This window comes from Labeo rohita, chromosome 20 (genome assembly GCF_022985175.1).
Source record: "Labeo rohita strain BAU-BD-2019 chromosome 20, IGBB_LRoh.1.0, whole genome shotgun sequence".
NCBI classification, from domain to species: domain Eukaryota; kingdom Metazoa; phylum Chordata; class Actinopteri; order Cypriniformes; family Cyprinidae; genus Labeo; species Labeo rohita.
In genome coordinates, this window is record NC_066888.1 from 26,181,754 (window position 1) to 26,200,262 (window position 18,509).

Sequence of the window (18,509 nt, forward strand, 5' to 3'; positions counted from 1 at the left end):
TATTAATATTTTTATTCATTTACAAAGTATGATTTAGTAGACTACTTTTTTTTTTTTTTTTAAATAGTAGAGCACTATTTATTTTCCGTTCAGCATCCATTTTATAAACTATCGGTCGATTAATCGGTATCGGCCAGTGTGGTCCAACCTAGTTGTTGGTAAAATGCAATATCAGTCGACCTCTAATCAGTATGATCAACTTTTTACCTTTTTACAAAAAAAATTTGATTCAAAATACAACAAATCTCATAACTTACACTTGAAATGTTGTTCAATTTTTAATTGTTATAGATTTACCTCTGAAAATGTTAACAAAATAGCAAAAAATATATATTTACGAACTAGATGTAAGCGAAGACTTTATAGGTCAATATAACCCTTTTAATTAAATTATTACCGTGTTTCAGTAGTGACAAATTTGGGGAGAGGATAAATATTCCAAAACTTGCTGAAAATACAATATGAGAATTAACTACACAATTACTAGAAATGTGTACCTTGAATATTATACAATTTGCATAAATACAATTTTTTGGAAAAAGACACTTTTTTCCCCCAAGACGTTTCCACATCTGACTTTGGACCAATTCTGTAGAATGGCCCATGTACATAGGCTTTTCACCACTGCTGATGTATTTCCAACACATAATAGATTATCGAAATCCTTTTCTCTTGCAATTGTGAATCTAATCTAATATCTTCTTCTTTGTGTTGCATCACAGAATCTTTCATCAGCGCACCATAAATACATCTAGCTTTGCCCAGACTTTGAAGAGCTGAGTGCCGTTAGGATTATCGGTGTCCGAACATCTGACAGTTATTATGTTTTGTATAGCTTACTCATTCTTGTGATCACAGTCGCTGTCCATTAGCAGAGAATAGACTGTGTCCGGAAGCTAAGGCTGCTGACTTCACTGCCAGCATTTTTGTGTGAAGGCACATTTTAAGTTGAAAGAGAATTCTATGAATATGAATTTTAAGGTACTGTAGGGATATAACAATTACATCCACTCTCAATGATACAGTGTTGTAGTATGCTAATACTTGAACACTTACGGCATGCAGGTTTAGTATGAGTATGCAAATAGGAACGCAGCTTGAGTCTGCCTTCATAGTGGATGGAGTTTGTGGTTAGAGAATGTAGATTGAAAACTGTTGTAGTTTTTAGCTGCAAACGAAGCGCTGATGCTGCACTGATTCAACCTCCGTCACAGTACAGTGCTGTTTAATGGCTGCATTGAAAATCCTCTACAATCAGCTTTGCTCAGCTGCATTGAATCACATCATTAGAAACCATTAGAGAGGAAAATCTGTGTCACCTCACCATTCTAGCAGTTCATTCCCTCTGGGTTCTCAAGAACTGATATGTGTCACTATACTGTTCTCCACTTGTACAGAATATCATCATCTCATCAGTCCAGTGCAGGATTTCATGATTTATTACTCTCAGCTTCCATGCTAATTTCCCTGGTAATGTGTCATGGAGTTAAAATTTAATATTCACCAATTGTGTACACAGAACTGCTGCTGGCTGTGTGAAATACTAAACTTCTCAATCAGACATGACAGCATGTGAAAAATGATGCTTCACGTCTGATTTTAAATGCAAATGTCGGGGGGGTTTTTAACTGGTTCAACCCTTGTGCGTCAATAAAAAAAAAAGTTACACATAGGTCCTTAGTGTTCAAAAATGTCCACGTCAAAAAACTGTCATAAAAATTTTAAGCTGTGGAGCACAGACTTAAGTTTGGTCTCATTTTAAAGAAGACCCATGACAGATTATTGCTGAAATAGAAAGTTTAAAAAGTGAAACCCAAAAAAAAAAGTTACAGAGCTTTAAGTTTATGAAAATGTTTTATGAACAATATTTTATATAAAATGTATATTTTATGAAACACATGGAACTCTTGCTAGAAAATTAAAGCCATAAATATGGAGATAAAATAATGCCATAAAGATTTGCATGTGAAGAGTACGTGTTGTGCAAGTGTACATAAGACTGTAAGCGTAAATTAAATTTGCATGCGCAAGAGAAGCTTTGTAAAAGTGTAAATCGCGTTTCAAGCGTAAGGAAAAACAGATTTGCAGCATTTTACTGTTACTCGTAAGTGTAAGTCATGTGTTGTGAAACTGCAGCTTTATGCTTTCGCAAAATAAATACGATCTGCATTCTTCCGACTTCCATTTCTCCGCGCTTACACTTTTGGCACGTTCTTTTCGCTAAAATACGGTCAAAAGCACTGCAAGTCTGTGAACAGTGATTTGCACACGAAAACAACAGTTTGCAAAACAGATTGACTGCGTAGGACCAATATGTATGTGAAAAAACAGACTGTTGCAAATGTCTAAATGACTTGTTGTGTATGTAGGACACAAAGTTGCCGAAATAATCCGATACGTACAGCTCCATCTTTCTTTTTTCCGCGCTTACACTTTTGGCACGATTCTCTCACTCACTGAGTTTTGCAAGCGTAAGGGGGAGAGCGGGGCCACCACTTTCTGTAGCCAATCAAATGAGACTCTTGCGGACTCCATTTACTCTTATCTGATTGGTTCAATAAACACATCACACGCCAAAACATTTATCTTCATTTAGTTTTCGCTGTCGCTCGCTTCCAGTGGAATGGTACTTTTAATGTACATGTACATTAAAATAAATAAATAAACAACAACTTAATTAAAACATGATACTTTATAAGTTGTGTACCATTAGACTAGACTATGTGTTCATCCTGAATTGTTAGCTGGTGTTAACATTATTGGATTGGTTTGGCTTTACATTGAAATGCATATATCATATAATATAGCCTAATATATAGCTGATGTTAAACATTACGTGACAATGCTCAACAATAGTATCAGAGTGCTATACTTTTGATAAAACCTTTTTACTATAACAATAAAGCTACATAAATCTGAATTTGACGATTTTCCAGACCATGTCTCTGTTTATTGTATTTAACACTCAATTGTAAAAACAATTGTAAAATCCCCTTAAATTATAACATGTTAAAGTGAAAAAAATATGTTATATTCACAATATTGAACCAAATTTTAGTTAAAAAATTTGAGTCGTCCCTGATCAGTAGACAGGTGAAATTATGCATGTTATTATAAATGACAAATTATGCTGCTAGTACAGATACTAGGCCATGTTTAACACTAGCACCGCCAGGGGTCGCTGTATACCTAAAAACCTCCAGCGGGTAAATTCTACCCAAGCACGACTACCGTTTTTATAGGCCTAAAGAACATTTTATTTCAGTGTATTATGCCACTGTTTTCATAAAGAAACATCTAAATATGAGATCACAGTCAGATGAGCCGTCAGATGCTGACTAATGGCATTTAGTGCTTCTGTGCTCTTCAGCATCCATAAATCACCTTCTTTTACTAATTTTGACTTTATTTTTGAATCTCAACTGCTAATTCAGTGAGTAAAAGGCGCTGCCTAGCAATCTAGTTACAATTAATACATAAGTAGCAAGATAATGACAGCACGAAAATATAGGCACAATATAAATGCCACGTTTTGATTTCTTTTTTCTTTTCTAAACCATTTTTAGAGGATTGTAAATTACACCATTTTAGTAAAAGTCAGTGACTGGGAGACTTTAATGCTTTATTCAAAGTCTGTTATGTAGGCTACATTTAAAAAACAGCCACGGGTAAAATATACCCCGTGGCAGTTTTAGTATTAGGTATCATCAAAATTACAATATTACAGTAAACTATCATATATTGCCTGTTGAGGACGATGACAACACAGCTCGAATTTCAGAATGAACACACAGCCTGGTACACAACTTATATCGTGTTTTTATTTTATTTTATTTTTAATGTATGTCTACATTAAAAGTACCATTCCACTGGAAGCGAGCGACAGCGAAAACTAAATGAAGATAAATGTTTTGGCGTGTGATGTGTTTATTGAACCAATCAGATAAGAGTAAATGGAGTCCGCGAGAGTCTCATTTGATTGGCTACAGAAAGTGGTGGCCCCGCCCTCCCCCTCACGCTTGCAAAACTCAGTGAGTGAGAGAATCGTGCCAAAAGTGTAAGCGCAGAAAGAAGAAAGATGGAGCTGTACGTATCGGATTATTTCGGCAACTTTGTGTCCTACATACACAACAAGTCATTTAGACATTTGCAACAGTCTGTTTTTTCACATACATATTGGTCCTACGCAGTCAATCTGTTTTGCAAACTGTTGTTTTCGTGTGCAAATCACTGTTCACAGACTTGCAGTGCTTTTGACCGTATTTTAGCGAAAAGAACGTGCCACAAGTGTAAGCGCGGAGAAATGGAAGTCGGAAGAATGCAGATCGTATTTATTTTGCGAAAGCATAAAGCTGCAGTTTCACAACACATGAATTACACTTACGAGTAACAGTAAAATGCTGCAAATCTTTTTTTCTTACGCTTGAAACGCGATTTACCCTTTTACAAAGCTTCTCTTGCGCATGCAAATTTAATTTACGCTTACAGTCTTATGTACACTTGCACAACACGTACTCTTCACATGCAAATCTTTATGGCATTATTTTATCTCCATACATAAATCTAAACAAGTTGTGTTCCAAATTTGAGGTTGATATCTCAAGAATTGAGCTTTCAGTAAGATTTTGTTTAGGCGCAGTACCAGATTTTCCTCATTAGGTGCCAGCAACAGTTGGTTGGATTTGTGATTTGCAGTACAGTTTTTCTCTCTCAAATATTACAACCACACATGCAATTTTTTTGACACACATACAAACCGCACTTTGACATCCATACCAACACACCTACACAATTATAGCTGCATTATTTATCCAATTGGCTCTATAATATGCTGAAGCAGAAAATGGACAAAAAGAAAGTATTTGCTTTATTGGCCAAATCTTAAAAAAAAGGCAACATTTGGTAAAAAAGTTGTAAAAAATTAAATTTTGAAGCCTTGCCAACAGAATGAAAGTTGCATCATTTTAAAGTTAAATGGCGCTGTGATTAAAAAATAGTTTTAATGGGTTTCAATGGGGACATTTTTGTCCTTAAGGTCCTGAGAGGAACTATTTTTTGTACCTAGTGCAAAATAGATTTATTTAAGGAAATGGGGGTGAAATAGTAAAATTTCAGTAAAAATACACACCTGTACCAAAATTTATGCAGCTGGCAATAACACAGGCAAAATAATAATTAAAAAAAAAAAAAAAAACTGAAATGGACACAAAAAGTCCAAAAGGTCGCACAAGGGTTAAAATGTGAAAAACTAACATTTTCTGTTTTTAGCTATGTAAAATTGAAGTAATGTTACTTGCTATTTGTTTTCCTATGTAAACACTTCTTTATTCCATCTGTGCTCATCCAGGCTCTTGAGCGTGCTGTGCTGTAACCTGGATTCTTTTCTTCTGCTGGAGTCTCAGTATAACCTCTCTGAGTTACTGCTGCAGGGTCAGAGGGACAATGTTACCGAGCCGCCCTCAGGTGAAGGGTGAGTGACTGTCTCTCAGTTTCCTGTATTCCCTTGAAAATAGTTCAGCACGACACACTAATTCAAAGTCAACCAAACAAAGTAATAGATTTAAAAAACTTGTAGTATTTACCATACATTTGAGAGGCTGAATTACTGTAGATACAGTGTGTATTGATTCTGTATATTGTTTGTTTATACTGGCTTCATCATCCTTAGGGAGTTCATCATCGATGGACTGTCTGTGGAAAGAAACCATATCCTGGTTCGAATTGGTACAGTTGGTGGCCCCTATGAGAGGAGACTTCCTTCAAGAGCCCTGCAGAAAGTGAGAGCATCTCCTTTTCCTATGCTTATCAGTTGTATGTGTAGTACAATAATCTGTGTTGAGTTGATCATGTTCTAGATACAGTACCACAGAAGCAAAGTGCCACTGGATTAAATTTGGTTGCAGTACACATTTTTATTTTGCAATTTAAAAGCAAGACATTCCGTTAGGAAAAGGTATGTTAAATAAGATTTAATCTGTTATTGAATACAGGATGCTTTTGCACAATGGATGTGTTTTAGATGCCTTATCTACATCCTATTTTTGAATTTAAGAAACATAAATGGGGTCTCAAATATCATATTCATTCGTATATCAACATAATCTCTATGGAGGGGTTTACTGCTGCTTTGGCAGTTGCTTATGTGGATTGTGTTTCTCATATCTCTTAGGAATAATGCGAAAAACAAATATTATGCTTCTAAAAAGAGCTTTGCAGATAAAGCCTGTGTTGTGATGTAAAGAGATTTGTAAACAAGGCAGTAGATGCATATTTGACAGTTTGAGGGATTACTAGATATGACATTAATGACATATAGGACGAGGCTCTGGTTGATGACTCAACACATCTTTAGGTTATTACAAAGACTGGAACTAAAAAAAAAAAGAAACTGCACGCTTTTGTGTTTGACAAACAAAGCCCTTGTGTGTTATTCCTTTGTTTTATGCTGAAATTAGACTCTTGATTTGAAACTGCAATCAATATTTATTATTGTAGCAGTGGAAAAAATATCTTTGAAATTTGACATTAGGAGGTCAGACTGAATTCCCCAAGTAAGTTTTGTATTAGTTTTGGAGGATTTGTGTGTAGTTTCCCCATACATTAAAGAAAAAAATGCTTAAGAATTATCTTTTTAAAATAACTTAAGTAACAGGTTAATGGCTGCGCTTGTTACTTATTGCTTTACTACTTCTTTATTTTGTATTTTTGGGGAAAACAGTGTTGTGCACGGTTGTAATACAGCTAAATATTATGTTTTAGCAAATTAAAATAAGAATTCAATTAAAATTAATTAAAATACACTACAGTTTTTTAATACACTACTGATTTTATGTTTTTCAAGGCTTTTATGCTCATGAAGGGTACATTTATTGGATCATAAATAGTAAAAAAATTTGAAACATTGTGAGAAATGTAATTTAGTCCTGTAATGGGAAAGCAGAATTTTCAAAAAAAATCAAAAATGTTTCTTATCATTGTCAATGTTGAAAACAACTGCTTAACATTTTTGTGGAAATCATGCTTCATTTTTTAGGATTCTTTGAAAAAAAGGTTGAAAAGAACAGCATTTATGTTAAATATGAGATTTTTTTTTCTCTTTTATAACATTTTAACATTGTAATTTTCATTAACTTAATCCATCTTTGCTGCATATTCATTCCTTACAAAAAAAGTAGTGCTTTTTTTACTAAACTGTAATGTTTTTAACTATATTTATATTATACAGTGTTCTGTCAAATAAGCTTTATAGTGTTTTTTTTCTACAACACATTAAATATCAGTTCAACAGAATATGCAAAAATGTTGACATTTTACAATTTTGTTATATACCTTAATAGTTTAACATAGCTAATAAAAACTTGAGATTTTGCCGCCTACAGCTTAAAAAAAATAATAGGACACCACAGTAGACCATATTTATGAAAGGTGTCTCATCTGTCCTATAGGGGAATGACCCTTACCCATGGCCAATAGTGTCTACATATCCTCTTCCTAAGTATTACATCCTAGACGTGCCCAAGACTCTCCGCACTAAACAGGGTAAGAACATTTTAACTTTTAATGCATTAGGTTCTACTGTACATGTGATGTATGACCCTGGACCACAAAACCAGTCGTAAGTAGCACGGGATTATTTGTAGCAACAGCCAACAAAACATTGTATAAAATCATTAGGATATAAAGTAAAGATCATGTTCCATGAAGGTATTTTGTAAATTCCCTACCGTAAATATATCAGAACTTAATTTTTGTTTAGTAATTGCTAAGAGCTTTGTGTGGACAACTTTCTCAGTATTTTTCTCAGTATTTTGATTTCTTTCACCCTCAGATTACTATTTTCAAATAGTTGTATCTCAGCCAAGTATTGCCCTATTCTAACAAACATACATCAATGGAAAGCTTTTTTTTATTCAGCTTTCAGATGATGTATAAATCCAAATTTCAAAAAATTGGCCCTTATGAATGATTTTGTGGTCCAGGGTCACATATTTTTGAAATGTCTGAAAGCAGTTTCATTATTTAACTTATTTAGCGCCACAGTTTAATTCAGTGTTGTACATGGTTCTACTCTGTAGTAACTTCAAGGGCACTTCCTCTCTTTATGACATACTCATTTCTCTTCTTTACTGTTACAGTGATACATCTTTATTTCAATGTGACAGATATTTCCAGCTCAATAAATAGAGACTAGATGTTCTTAACGCCTAGTAAACGCTCTTCCTTTAGGAACAAGCCTCAGTGCGTGGATGAAGGCCTATTCAGTGTCTTTTGGCCTGTCTTTAAATGTTCACTAGGCTTGAGTCAGTATATTGTTGTTTTGAAGGCCAAGTTATATAGTTATAAAAGGTCATAAAAGGTCATGTAATCAGTAAATGAATTTGTTGTGTACTGTTCATATGATATTTATGATGAAAAGTTTTGTTTACGAAGGACAATTTTGATTTTACCAATGAAGATGAGAGAAAAAGTTGACGAAAAAAAAGGTTAAATATAGGATGTACACATAATGTTATATCCTACAGTAAATAGTCTCTAAAAGGATGGAGAATTCACAACACAGTAGCTTCTGAAAAGTAGTTCATTATTTATTATGTGCTATTATGTCAGCTCAGGTTCTCACAAAGACAGGCATGTTGTATTTTGTTGATAAATCTTTCATACTTTTTATACTGTCAACCAAAAGAAAAAAAAACAAAGTGAAAAAATGTGTAAAATGGCCCAAAATGAATGACATAGCATGATGAAATATTGACTAAATTTAAAGAATGTTTTGCCACAAGACATTTACTTTGACTTAAAAAAAAAAAAAAAAAAAAAAAAAAAACTTGAACACTGTGCCCGTTTCTTCCCAGAGTCAGAGATCAGTGCTTTCTTGGCCTCGTCTAAAGAAACAGAGAGAGATGCTAGCTGGATGGATGACTGCAGGAGACAGTTCTGCAAGATCATGGCTACAAAGTCAAATATTCTTACTGGATATGGTATGACCCACATTCAGCTCTGTCTAAAATTCACAGCAAGATACCCAGCTTCTCTAATTTTACACTGAAGGTTTACTGCATTTAAAGAGGTCAAAATGAGAATATGTTTACCCAGTCACTGAGGTAATAAGGATGATATTACCTCATCCTTAGGATAGCTACTTAAGAAGGTATCAGGCACAAACCCTTCTTCTGAACAACAGAACTAACAATATCCCATCCTGTTCACCAGCGATTCTATCCTACAACAATTCTGTTCTTTTCAGCAGCAAATTTCAGTGCAAATTGTTTCATGATCCTGTCATAATGTAATGCAGGTGTTGCAAAGAGGCTGTTGTTGAAGGACGTAGCAGCACAAACTATATTCGGTTCGACAGCAGAGCTGCAGCTCGTGAGTCAGTGTTGTTACTCATTTCACATGCAAAGAGGGCATTTACATAGAGGTCCTAAAGGCACAACAGCACAAAACGGCCTGTTTAATTTTAAGGGTCAGAGAGATAGTGGAAAATAGTCATAAAAAACTAAATTATGACTGCTTTGGCAAATTAAAAGTGGGCTGGAGGGAAAACAAATAAAATGATAAAAAATGTATGATACGGCCCTTTTAAATTCAAAGCTGAGCTCTCTTGCATTATGCGTTCTAAGATTTATTTATTTTGGAAAAGAAAACTTATAAATTTATGTATTCGGGATCTCTAATTCTGCAAGACCAGTTTCTATAAGTGCAGAATAGATTGTTTACAATTTGAAGCGCACACTGGCTTTTTAGACCAAAGTTATTTGCGTTTATTTACAATCTTGACAACCTATTACTGTATTTACCTTCTGATTTCCGCAGGAATTAAAGACAATTGATTTTTCAGTATGTTAAAGATAGAACTGTAAAACCCTGTGTCTTTCTTTCTTCAGTTGATAAGAAATTATGTTTCTTGAGGAAAACATTCAGGAATTATCTTTATTTTGTGGATGTCAGTGGTGCCCCCAAGTTTGAACTTATAAAATGCAGTTTAAGGGTGCTTTCACACCTGTAGATCGATTGCTTTGTTCCCGAAACAGGGGTTAAAATTATTACAATGTTGCTTTTTAGTCATGGTGCGGTTTGCTTTCACACAGCGAAGTTTCCAAACGACCCAAATGTGTTAATACAAGTCACGCGCGAGTAAACTGTCCTCTCATTGGTCAAAGTTCCACGTTTTTTTTCCGGGATTCCGCTCAGCTGTCATCTATCAGGATGGAACAACGACAGCTTTGCGGGCTTATTGTTGCATTTTTTTAGGTATCGTTATATTAATTTATAATTTTGAGCAGGAGTCCAGGATTCGTCAGGAAAACATTTTTAAAACACACCTACTACAAACAGAGCAATAAGACGGCATTATAAAATGAAAAGGCGCTTTTTAAGCGTTATTAGCAAAACAACAAAGCTACTGCTGTTCATGGAACTGTAATTACCCATTATACAGTGTGATAAAGCCTGGTTCGTTGGTCCATTGGATCGGATTGCTTTCTCACTACAACCGAACCGCTCCAGTGTTCGTTTGAAAGCGTACCGAGACCACCTCTTCAAGGAGGTCTCGGTATGCTTCGTTGGTCCGCTTTTGGTGCGCACTTGAGTGCGATTGCTACATTCACACCTGCCCAAGCGAACCGCACCAAGAGGGAAAATGAACTCTAGTGCGATTCAACCGACTAAATTCAACTAAATGAGGCAGGTGTGAAAACACCCTAAATCCAGCTTCAAATATCCCTAAATCCCAGCCAAGGAAGAAGGGTCTTGTGCAGCGAAACAAGTTATATACTTTTTAACCTCAAACGCTCGTCTTGTCTATTCTCTGTGTGAAGTTTGTTTTTTCTGGGTAAATACAGTTAGGGTATGTCGAAAAACACCCATCTCGTTTTCTTCCCCAACTTCAAAATCATTCTATATCGCTGTAGAAGTACAGACCCAGTGTTTACAAAGTGAACATGCAAAGAAGATCAAACGTCCTTTACAAAAAAAGGTAAAACGGCGATATAAGATGTTTTTGACGTTGAAGAAGAAAACAAGAGATTTTCGACGAGACTACGCTTGTGCATCGGAGAGACGAGACAAAACAAGCATTTGAGGTTAAAAAGTATATAAATTGTCAATTTGTTTTGAAAATGACTTATCGTTTTGCTCGATAAGACCCTACTTCCTCAGCTGGGATCATTTAGAGCCATATGAAGCTGCATTTAAATCGCAATTTGGAAGTTTAAACTTGGGGGCACCACTGAAGTCCACTATATGGAGATAATTCCTGAAATGTTTTCTTCAAGAAACATAATTTCTTATTGACTGAAGAAAGAAAGACATGAACATCTTATGTTGACAAGGGGGTGAGTAAATTATCTGTACATTTTTGTTCTGGAAGTGGAGTTCTCCTTTAAATCAATGTTCTGGATTAAGAGTAAAATATTTCAAAGATCTAGTTCTATTGTGAATGTTTAAAACTAGTCAGTGTCTTAGTATATGCTGTTACTGTATGCCTGCCAATGTCTGACTCCCTAACACTGTGTTGCTTCTCTGTCTTAATTTAAAGTGATATTCGAGTAACAGTCAAACAGTGAATTTTCTTGCTGTGCATTGTTGGAGTTATGCATTTCAACAAACAGGAAAATACATGTTACACTACAGAAATAAGATTGCAAGCAAACTCAATAGGCTATAACTCAAGACATACAAAACATCCACTTCTTATATGAAAGAGGCTCTTTTGCTAGAATGTTGAGGTTTGATTCAAATGGAAATTGCCTTGACGCTTCAGGTTTCTTTTCTCCCACAGTGCTTGCTGATCTGTTGGAGAGGGTCGTGCTGCATCTCTCGTCTTCATCCACCGACTGCTTCTTTCCACCGGCAGAATATAAAGGTCAGTCAACAGCACTTTAATGTTTAATGAAAGGATATTTTTTTTATTTATGTGACCAACTTGCAACAGCTAGCCTAACAGAGACATCATTCACTTCAGAGGGCATATATGGAATAAAAAAAAAAAAACACAACGGTATGTATAAGTATAAGTATACCAGTGTGTACTGTACTCCTGCTTCTCATAATTATGATTGGATGTAATTTGAATAGAAAAAATGCTTTCTGCTTGAAACTTTCTGCATCCCACCTGGTTAGGACATGCTGTTAGTTCACCATGGTATGCTCATTGTAAAAATCCATCTGGCTGAGATTTGTCAGCTTTCTATTCACACAAACAGAATTATTTAGAAAATGGGCGAATAGCTGAGGCTCTATGGGGTTTTCATTTATTAAACATAATAGTTCTCAGAAATAATATTGGTCATGCTCTTTTGTTTAAATCCCAGCTGCAAAGACTATCTGCTGGCTTGAGTTTGAGTAATGTGACCACTTCAAAAGAATGATTTGACAAAATTTGCACCCCTCTCAACCTATTATTGATTTAAGATTTATAATAAACCTTGAAATTTATGGTTCTTTTGCTTTGTGTTTGACTCCATGACATCAATTAAACATCTTTCAAAACGACTACTGTCTCAAAACATCAAATTTTCTTTTTAATGTCAGACAGTTAAAGTTTTCATGCTTTGAAAGACTTTGATAACTCGTTTTTAAGTATGGTAAGGGGCAGGGGTCAGTTAACTCTGGAGATTATTAGTGGTTTGGGTTCTGGCAAGCTCATGAACTTTTAATTTAATGACAAGCGTCTCCTTTCATTTTTTGAAGACCAGAATCTGAGGCTACGAGGGAGAATGTTTCTAGCATTTTTCTGCTTTAATGCATTTTTAATAAACGTTGTGTTATATTATATTATATTATATTGTATTGTATTGTATTGTATTATATTATATTATAATAAAATATAATATAATATAATATAACATAACATAACATAATAAAATATAATATAATATAATATAATATAATATAATATGTTATGTTATGTTATGTTATGTTATATTATATTATATTATATTATATTTTATTGTATTATATAAATATTTCTGTTTAATTTTGTTATAATTTATCTTTAAACTCAAAGTAACATTTGCCAATATAACATACTTAACAAAGATTAGTTCACTTTCAGAATTAAAATTTCCTGATAATTTACTAACCCTCATGTCACCCAAGATGTTCATGTCTTTTTTTCTTCAGTCGAAAAGGTTTTTGAGGAAAACATTCCAGGATTTTTCTCCATATAGTGGACTTCAAAGGGAGTCAACGGGTCAAAGTTTCAAATTGTATTTTCAGTGCAGCTTCAAAGGGCTCTACATGATCCCATCTGAGGAATAAGGGTCTTATGTAGTGAAACAATTAGTCATTTCCCAAGAAAAATACAAATTGATGTACTTTTTAAGCACAAATGCTCATCTTGCACTAGCTCGACCTCACGTGTTACGTAATCATGCACAAGTGACACTGGCAGAAGTATGTTTTACAAGTAAGTTTACAAAGCGAATGTGCAAAGAAAGTCAAACGGCCTTTGCAAAAAAAAAAAAAAAGTTGGACCCTATGCTAGTTTTTTTTTTAACAAAGTGCACAGACAAAGAACTAACCGCGTGTGACCTTTCCAGCATGATTACATAATGAGCTAGTGCTAATGCTAGATGACCATTTGTGGTTAAAAAGTATATTTTTACATTACATTTACTTTTTTTATATATATATATATATATATATATATATATAAAACATTAAACATTAATGTGTGTTGGTAGTGTATGTACAAATCTACCCTATAATGATAAAGATCCATGCAGTGGTTTTTAATTAATCTGTAAAAATAATATCCCCTGTCACACCGACAGAGGCTGCTCCCACGATAGTTGATTGACATGAACGTCTTACCTCAGATCAACTGTCACAGTCCAACCTCCATTGTTTCGATGCCAGAGCAGGGATGCAAGTTAGACAAGAATATCTCTGATTGAGCGATTGAGGTGTTGCGTTGCTGGATGTAATAATGAACATAGTGGTCGTCATTTACTCCCGACATCTGAGCCGCTGAAGATGCAGTGGATTAAGTTTGTTTGTAAAGGGAATGCGCCTCCCGATCTACATAAAGGCGTCTATGTTCGCGCAAATCATTTGTGATCCAGCATCACCTACAGCAGAAGTGAGTATAAGCAATCACCTTTCCTAATAATGTGCTAGTTAGCAAGTTTAGTGGCTAAACACAGCTAAATGCGGCTAAAGCAAACAGACTTGTCACTCCACAGAGACAATAGAGGGGCAGGCTGAGCAGAGCTCATTTGTATTTAAAGGAACAATCCCTCAGAATAGGATGATTTTTGCAGAGCTGATTTTGACAAGGTAAAAAGGGTGTTGTTTTACACAACCATTGAGAATTTTTAACTGAAGATAGACTTTGGTTTCCTTATATGAAGAATCATATAAGGAAAATGGGCATCCGATGACCCCTTTGATTTCTTTTCGACTGAAGAAAGAAAGACATGAAGATCTTGGATGACATGGGGAGTAAATGATCAGGAATTTTTTTTTTCCTGGAAGTGAACTAATCTTTTAACTAGTCTTTAAGTAAATATTAATTTTGCTACAAAAAAGAACACATAAAATGCAGCTTCTGGGTAAGATTTTGGATTAATGAAATAGTGGGTCAGTTTGGCCCAATGCTCAAAATTCCTAAATATTGCTATACTGTATGTATGGATGCCTGATGTGGAAAGTATTACGGTGTCATGTTACTTTAGCATTCGTGTTCTCCATTCATCAGCCTCTGGGTCTGTATCCTCCCCTCTCATTTAGCAGAGGAGTAGGGGTGAGTTGTCACACTTCATCTCACTTAGTCGTTCATGTCATAATCGCTGACTGATGCGAGCGGCAGGAATATGATTTGTCATTCCACCTAAACCCTTCTCTCCTATTGGTTCATTTGCCAGCCAGTCAGGAACAGTCACTTCACAAGGTGCACATCTATCTGCATTATGTCATCATTACAATTCTGACATTGTTGTTATATTAATGAGGATGGAGGAATGGCCCCATAATTATATCAGTGGGCCCATTTCCGTCTCACCAAGGGCATTCACTCAATTAAGGCCATTCTTAAGCATGATGAATGTAGATTACGCAGCTGATGTTGATTTGTGGGTAAGCCGATGCTGAGACGAAAATGTATTATTTAACAGCACATTTTGCCGTGCTCTTTTGCTACTCTGTGCTCCATTTACCAAAATTAAATGGGTATTTGAAGAGGAGGTGCAAATGGGAAGTCATTTCTTTTCTTTTTTTGGTTTCAGTGGTGGACCACAGTGTAAAGACTCGAAGCCTGTCGTCTGTGGAGCAGTTAGGTGTGGGGATATCCCTCAGGTAATACATATGCCGTATCCAGGCTAAATGTCATGCTATGCTTAGGGTTTGTGAATCAACTTTGAAGTGCTTTGTTAAAACACTAATATATGCTTACAAAATAAATAAATAATTAAAAAAATATTTTACGATAAAAGTTTATTATGTGCTATGTCTTAAAAGGTCTTAAAAAGTCTTAATTCTCCCTTCCACAAATAAAGGCCTTAGAAAGTTCTTAAATCAAAGCACAAAGGGTCATAGTCTTGGCATTAAATATTGCATGCACTGCAAAAATACTATTAAAAGTGAACAAAATGAAGTGAGTTCAGCAAAATCAAGTGATGCTTAAAACGAGAGCAAACATCTGTCAACGAGGAATAAAAACTTGTTTTCCTTTTGAATTATGTATTAGCCCATTGGCAGATTTTTGATCCGTTTCTCAGAAAACAAGACTTCCTAAATTGTTTTGCTTCTGAAATAAATACTGTATATCTTCTGGAAAACAACACAAAAATACTGAAGAAGAACAGCGCTTTTTACAGTGTGATCGGAATGTACAGTAAAAGTTATTTTCATATTCTATTTAAGCTATATTTTTTTTGTAAAGTAAATGTAAAGTTCTGAAGAGATCTGTTTAAAAAACAAACAAAACAGTCTTAAATAAACATGCAGAAACTCTGATATTTTATTGCATTTATTATATTCTTATTATTGTCTTAAAATTAAAACTATGTAATTATTATTCATAAATACATAAATTTTGCTTTAAAAATCTTTAGATATTTGTACTGGAAGACAGGACAGAAATGCTGATTGGGAAAGTGATTTTAGGAAAGTGAAATTATTTCAGCTTTACTGAAAGCCACTGGCGTTCTGCAGTATGTCAGCATGCTAGTTAAACGCAATATGAACCCATTTAGATATTTTGTCTTAAGGCGATCCACAATGACTGTAATCAGGCAATGCATTCTAGTGCTCAGCACATTGGGATAATTGTAACTCTCTGTTAACCTTCATTTGGTGCTGTGTTTCCCAGGGAGAGACTGTACATGCGTGATAAACTTCAATTTAATTCGGTTGCGAAATTTGTTCTTATTAGTCAAGAAATATTGCCTTGAGAAAGTTCTAATTATGTAAATGTGCATAAGTTGGTGTTTGGGGAAGAACATTTTAACAATGTCTTTTCACCTTTGTTTAGCAAGGTCTTGTTGAATGGAGTATTAAATGAAGCTGCCATGTAAACAGTGTGTGTGTGTGTGTGTGTGTGTGTGTGTAGGTATGGCAAGTTCCTGAAGCTATTGAGAGAAGATTCAGAGCAGGATCTGTGTCTTCTGCTCAAGCACTGTCAGGAGTTCCTCTCTCAACAACGAGTCAATGTCACTTCCGAGCTCTGTATCCTTCTCATTATGATTTATTTATAATATTAATCAAGTGGCATGCAAATTATTGCAGGAATTCTGATATTTTACATTTGATTGTGCACAATATTTACATTTGCTGTAGACCATATATTGATTTATGTTAATGTGGATGAATCAGATCATTAGTCAAATAGTGGCTCCAGAATCTACCAACATCCATTGATAGGACACATTTTCTGCTTTCAGCTATTTTGGAGTGAATTTTGAATATTTAGCCCTAAAACAAACATGTTGGATAGACGAGACATTTCTTTTTAAAGTATAAATTTTTTTGCATTATACAGTTGAGGTCAAAAGTTTACATCCCCCATTTCAGAATCATTAAAAATGGGGTCAAACGAATTATTTTTACCAAAATAAAAGGGGTCATACAAAATGCATGTTATTGTATTTAGTACTGACCTGAATAAGATATTTCACATAAAAGATGTTTACATATAGTCTACAAGAGAAAATAATAAAAATGACCTGATTCAAAAGGTTACATCCTCTTGATTCTTTGAACTGTGTTGTTACCTGAGTGATCCACAACTGTGTTTTTTTTTTTATTTAGTGATAGTTGTTTGTGAGTCCCTTGTTTGTCCTAAACAATTAAACTGCCCGCTGTTCTTCCTTAAGGTCCTTAAGGTCCTACAAATTCTTGGGTTTTCCAGCATTTTTGTGTATTTTAGCAAGGGATGGACTCATATGCAACTATTACAGAAGGTTCAAATGCTCAGTGATGCTCCAGATTAAAAAAACAAAAAAAAACTATGTGTCAAGAGCTGGGGGGGTGAAAACTTTTTGAACAGAATGGAGATGTAAATTTTTCTTATTTTGCCAAAATATCATATTTTTTTGCTTTAGTACTGACCTTTAGAAGCCACAGGAGATAGTTACATGTTTCCCAAAATACAAAATGAGTTAAATTTACCCTGATCTTCAGATTTAAAAAGTTTTCACCCCCCGGCTCTTAATGCATCATCTTTCCTTCTGGAGCATCAGTGAGCATTTGAATCTTCTGTAATAGTTGCATATGAGTCCCTCAGTCCCTTAGTGTGAAAAGATGGATCTCAAAATCACACAGTCATTGTTGGAAAGGGTTCAAATACACAAAAATGCTGAAAAACCAAAAATCTGTGGGACCTGAAGGATTTTTCAGAAGAACAGCAGGCAGTTTAACTGTTCAGGACAAACAAGGGACTCATGAATAACTATAACTAAACAAAAAAATCTTCACAACAGCTGTGGATCATTCAGGTAAGAACACAGTATTAAGAATCAAGGGGATGTAAACTTTTGAACGGTGTCATTTTTTAAAATAAATTCAACTATTATTTTCTCTTGTGGACTATATGTAAACATCTTTTATGTGATATATCTTATTCAGGTCAGTACTACATAAACAATAACATGCATTTTGTATGATCCCTCTTATTTTGGTAAAATAGTTAATATTTTTAATGATTCTAAAAGGGGAATGCATACTTTTGACCTCAACTGTATAACAGAATATTAAACCAAATGGCATTAATTTTAAAGAAATATAGCCCAAGTATACTTTTGAAGAGTTTTCATTAGGTTGTAAATGATAAGACGATACATATACTACAATTCAGAAGTTTGGGGCTTAGAATTTTTTAATGTTTATGGGGAAAAAAAAGTCTGCATTTATTTGATCAAAAATTATTGATCAAATAATGCTTGTTGAACATAATTTGTTTGCAGATGACTCTTGATTTGAAATTCTGTGTTTAACAACCTGACATTCATACATTTTAAAGTCTGACTTAAATGTTCAAATACTTTTTGCCCACAATTTCAGCATTG

General features: G+C 34.6%; 1 protein-coding gene across 1 annotated transcript in view; it reads left to right on the forward strand.

Moving 5' to 3' along the window:
- Positions 1-18,509, forward strand: part of tbc1d32 (TBC1 domain family, member 32) — a 54,913-nt gene that overhangs the window by 22,970 nt on the left and 13,434 nt on the right. The window contains exons 24-30 of the mRNA XM_051138661.1: positions 5,348-5,470; positions 5,669-5,777; positions 7,446-7,539; positions 8,853-8,978; positions 11,783-11,866; positions 15,231-15,300; positions 16,556-16,671. Coding sequence (XP_050994618.1) covers positions 5,348-5,470; positions 5,669-5,777; positions 7,446-7,539; positions 8,853-8,978; positions 11,783-11,866; positions 15,231-15,300; positions 16,556-16,671 — 722 coding nt within the window. The remainder of the gene's footprint in view (positions 1-5,347; positions 5,471-5,668; positions 5,778-7,445; positions 7,540-8,852; positions 8,979-11,782; positions 11,867-15,230; positions 15,301-16,555; positions 16,672-18,509) is intronic.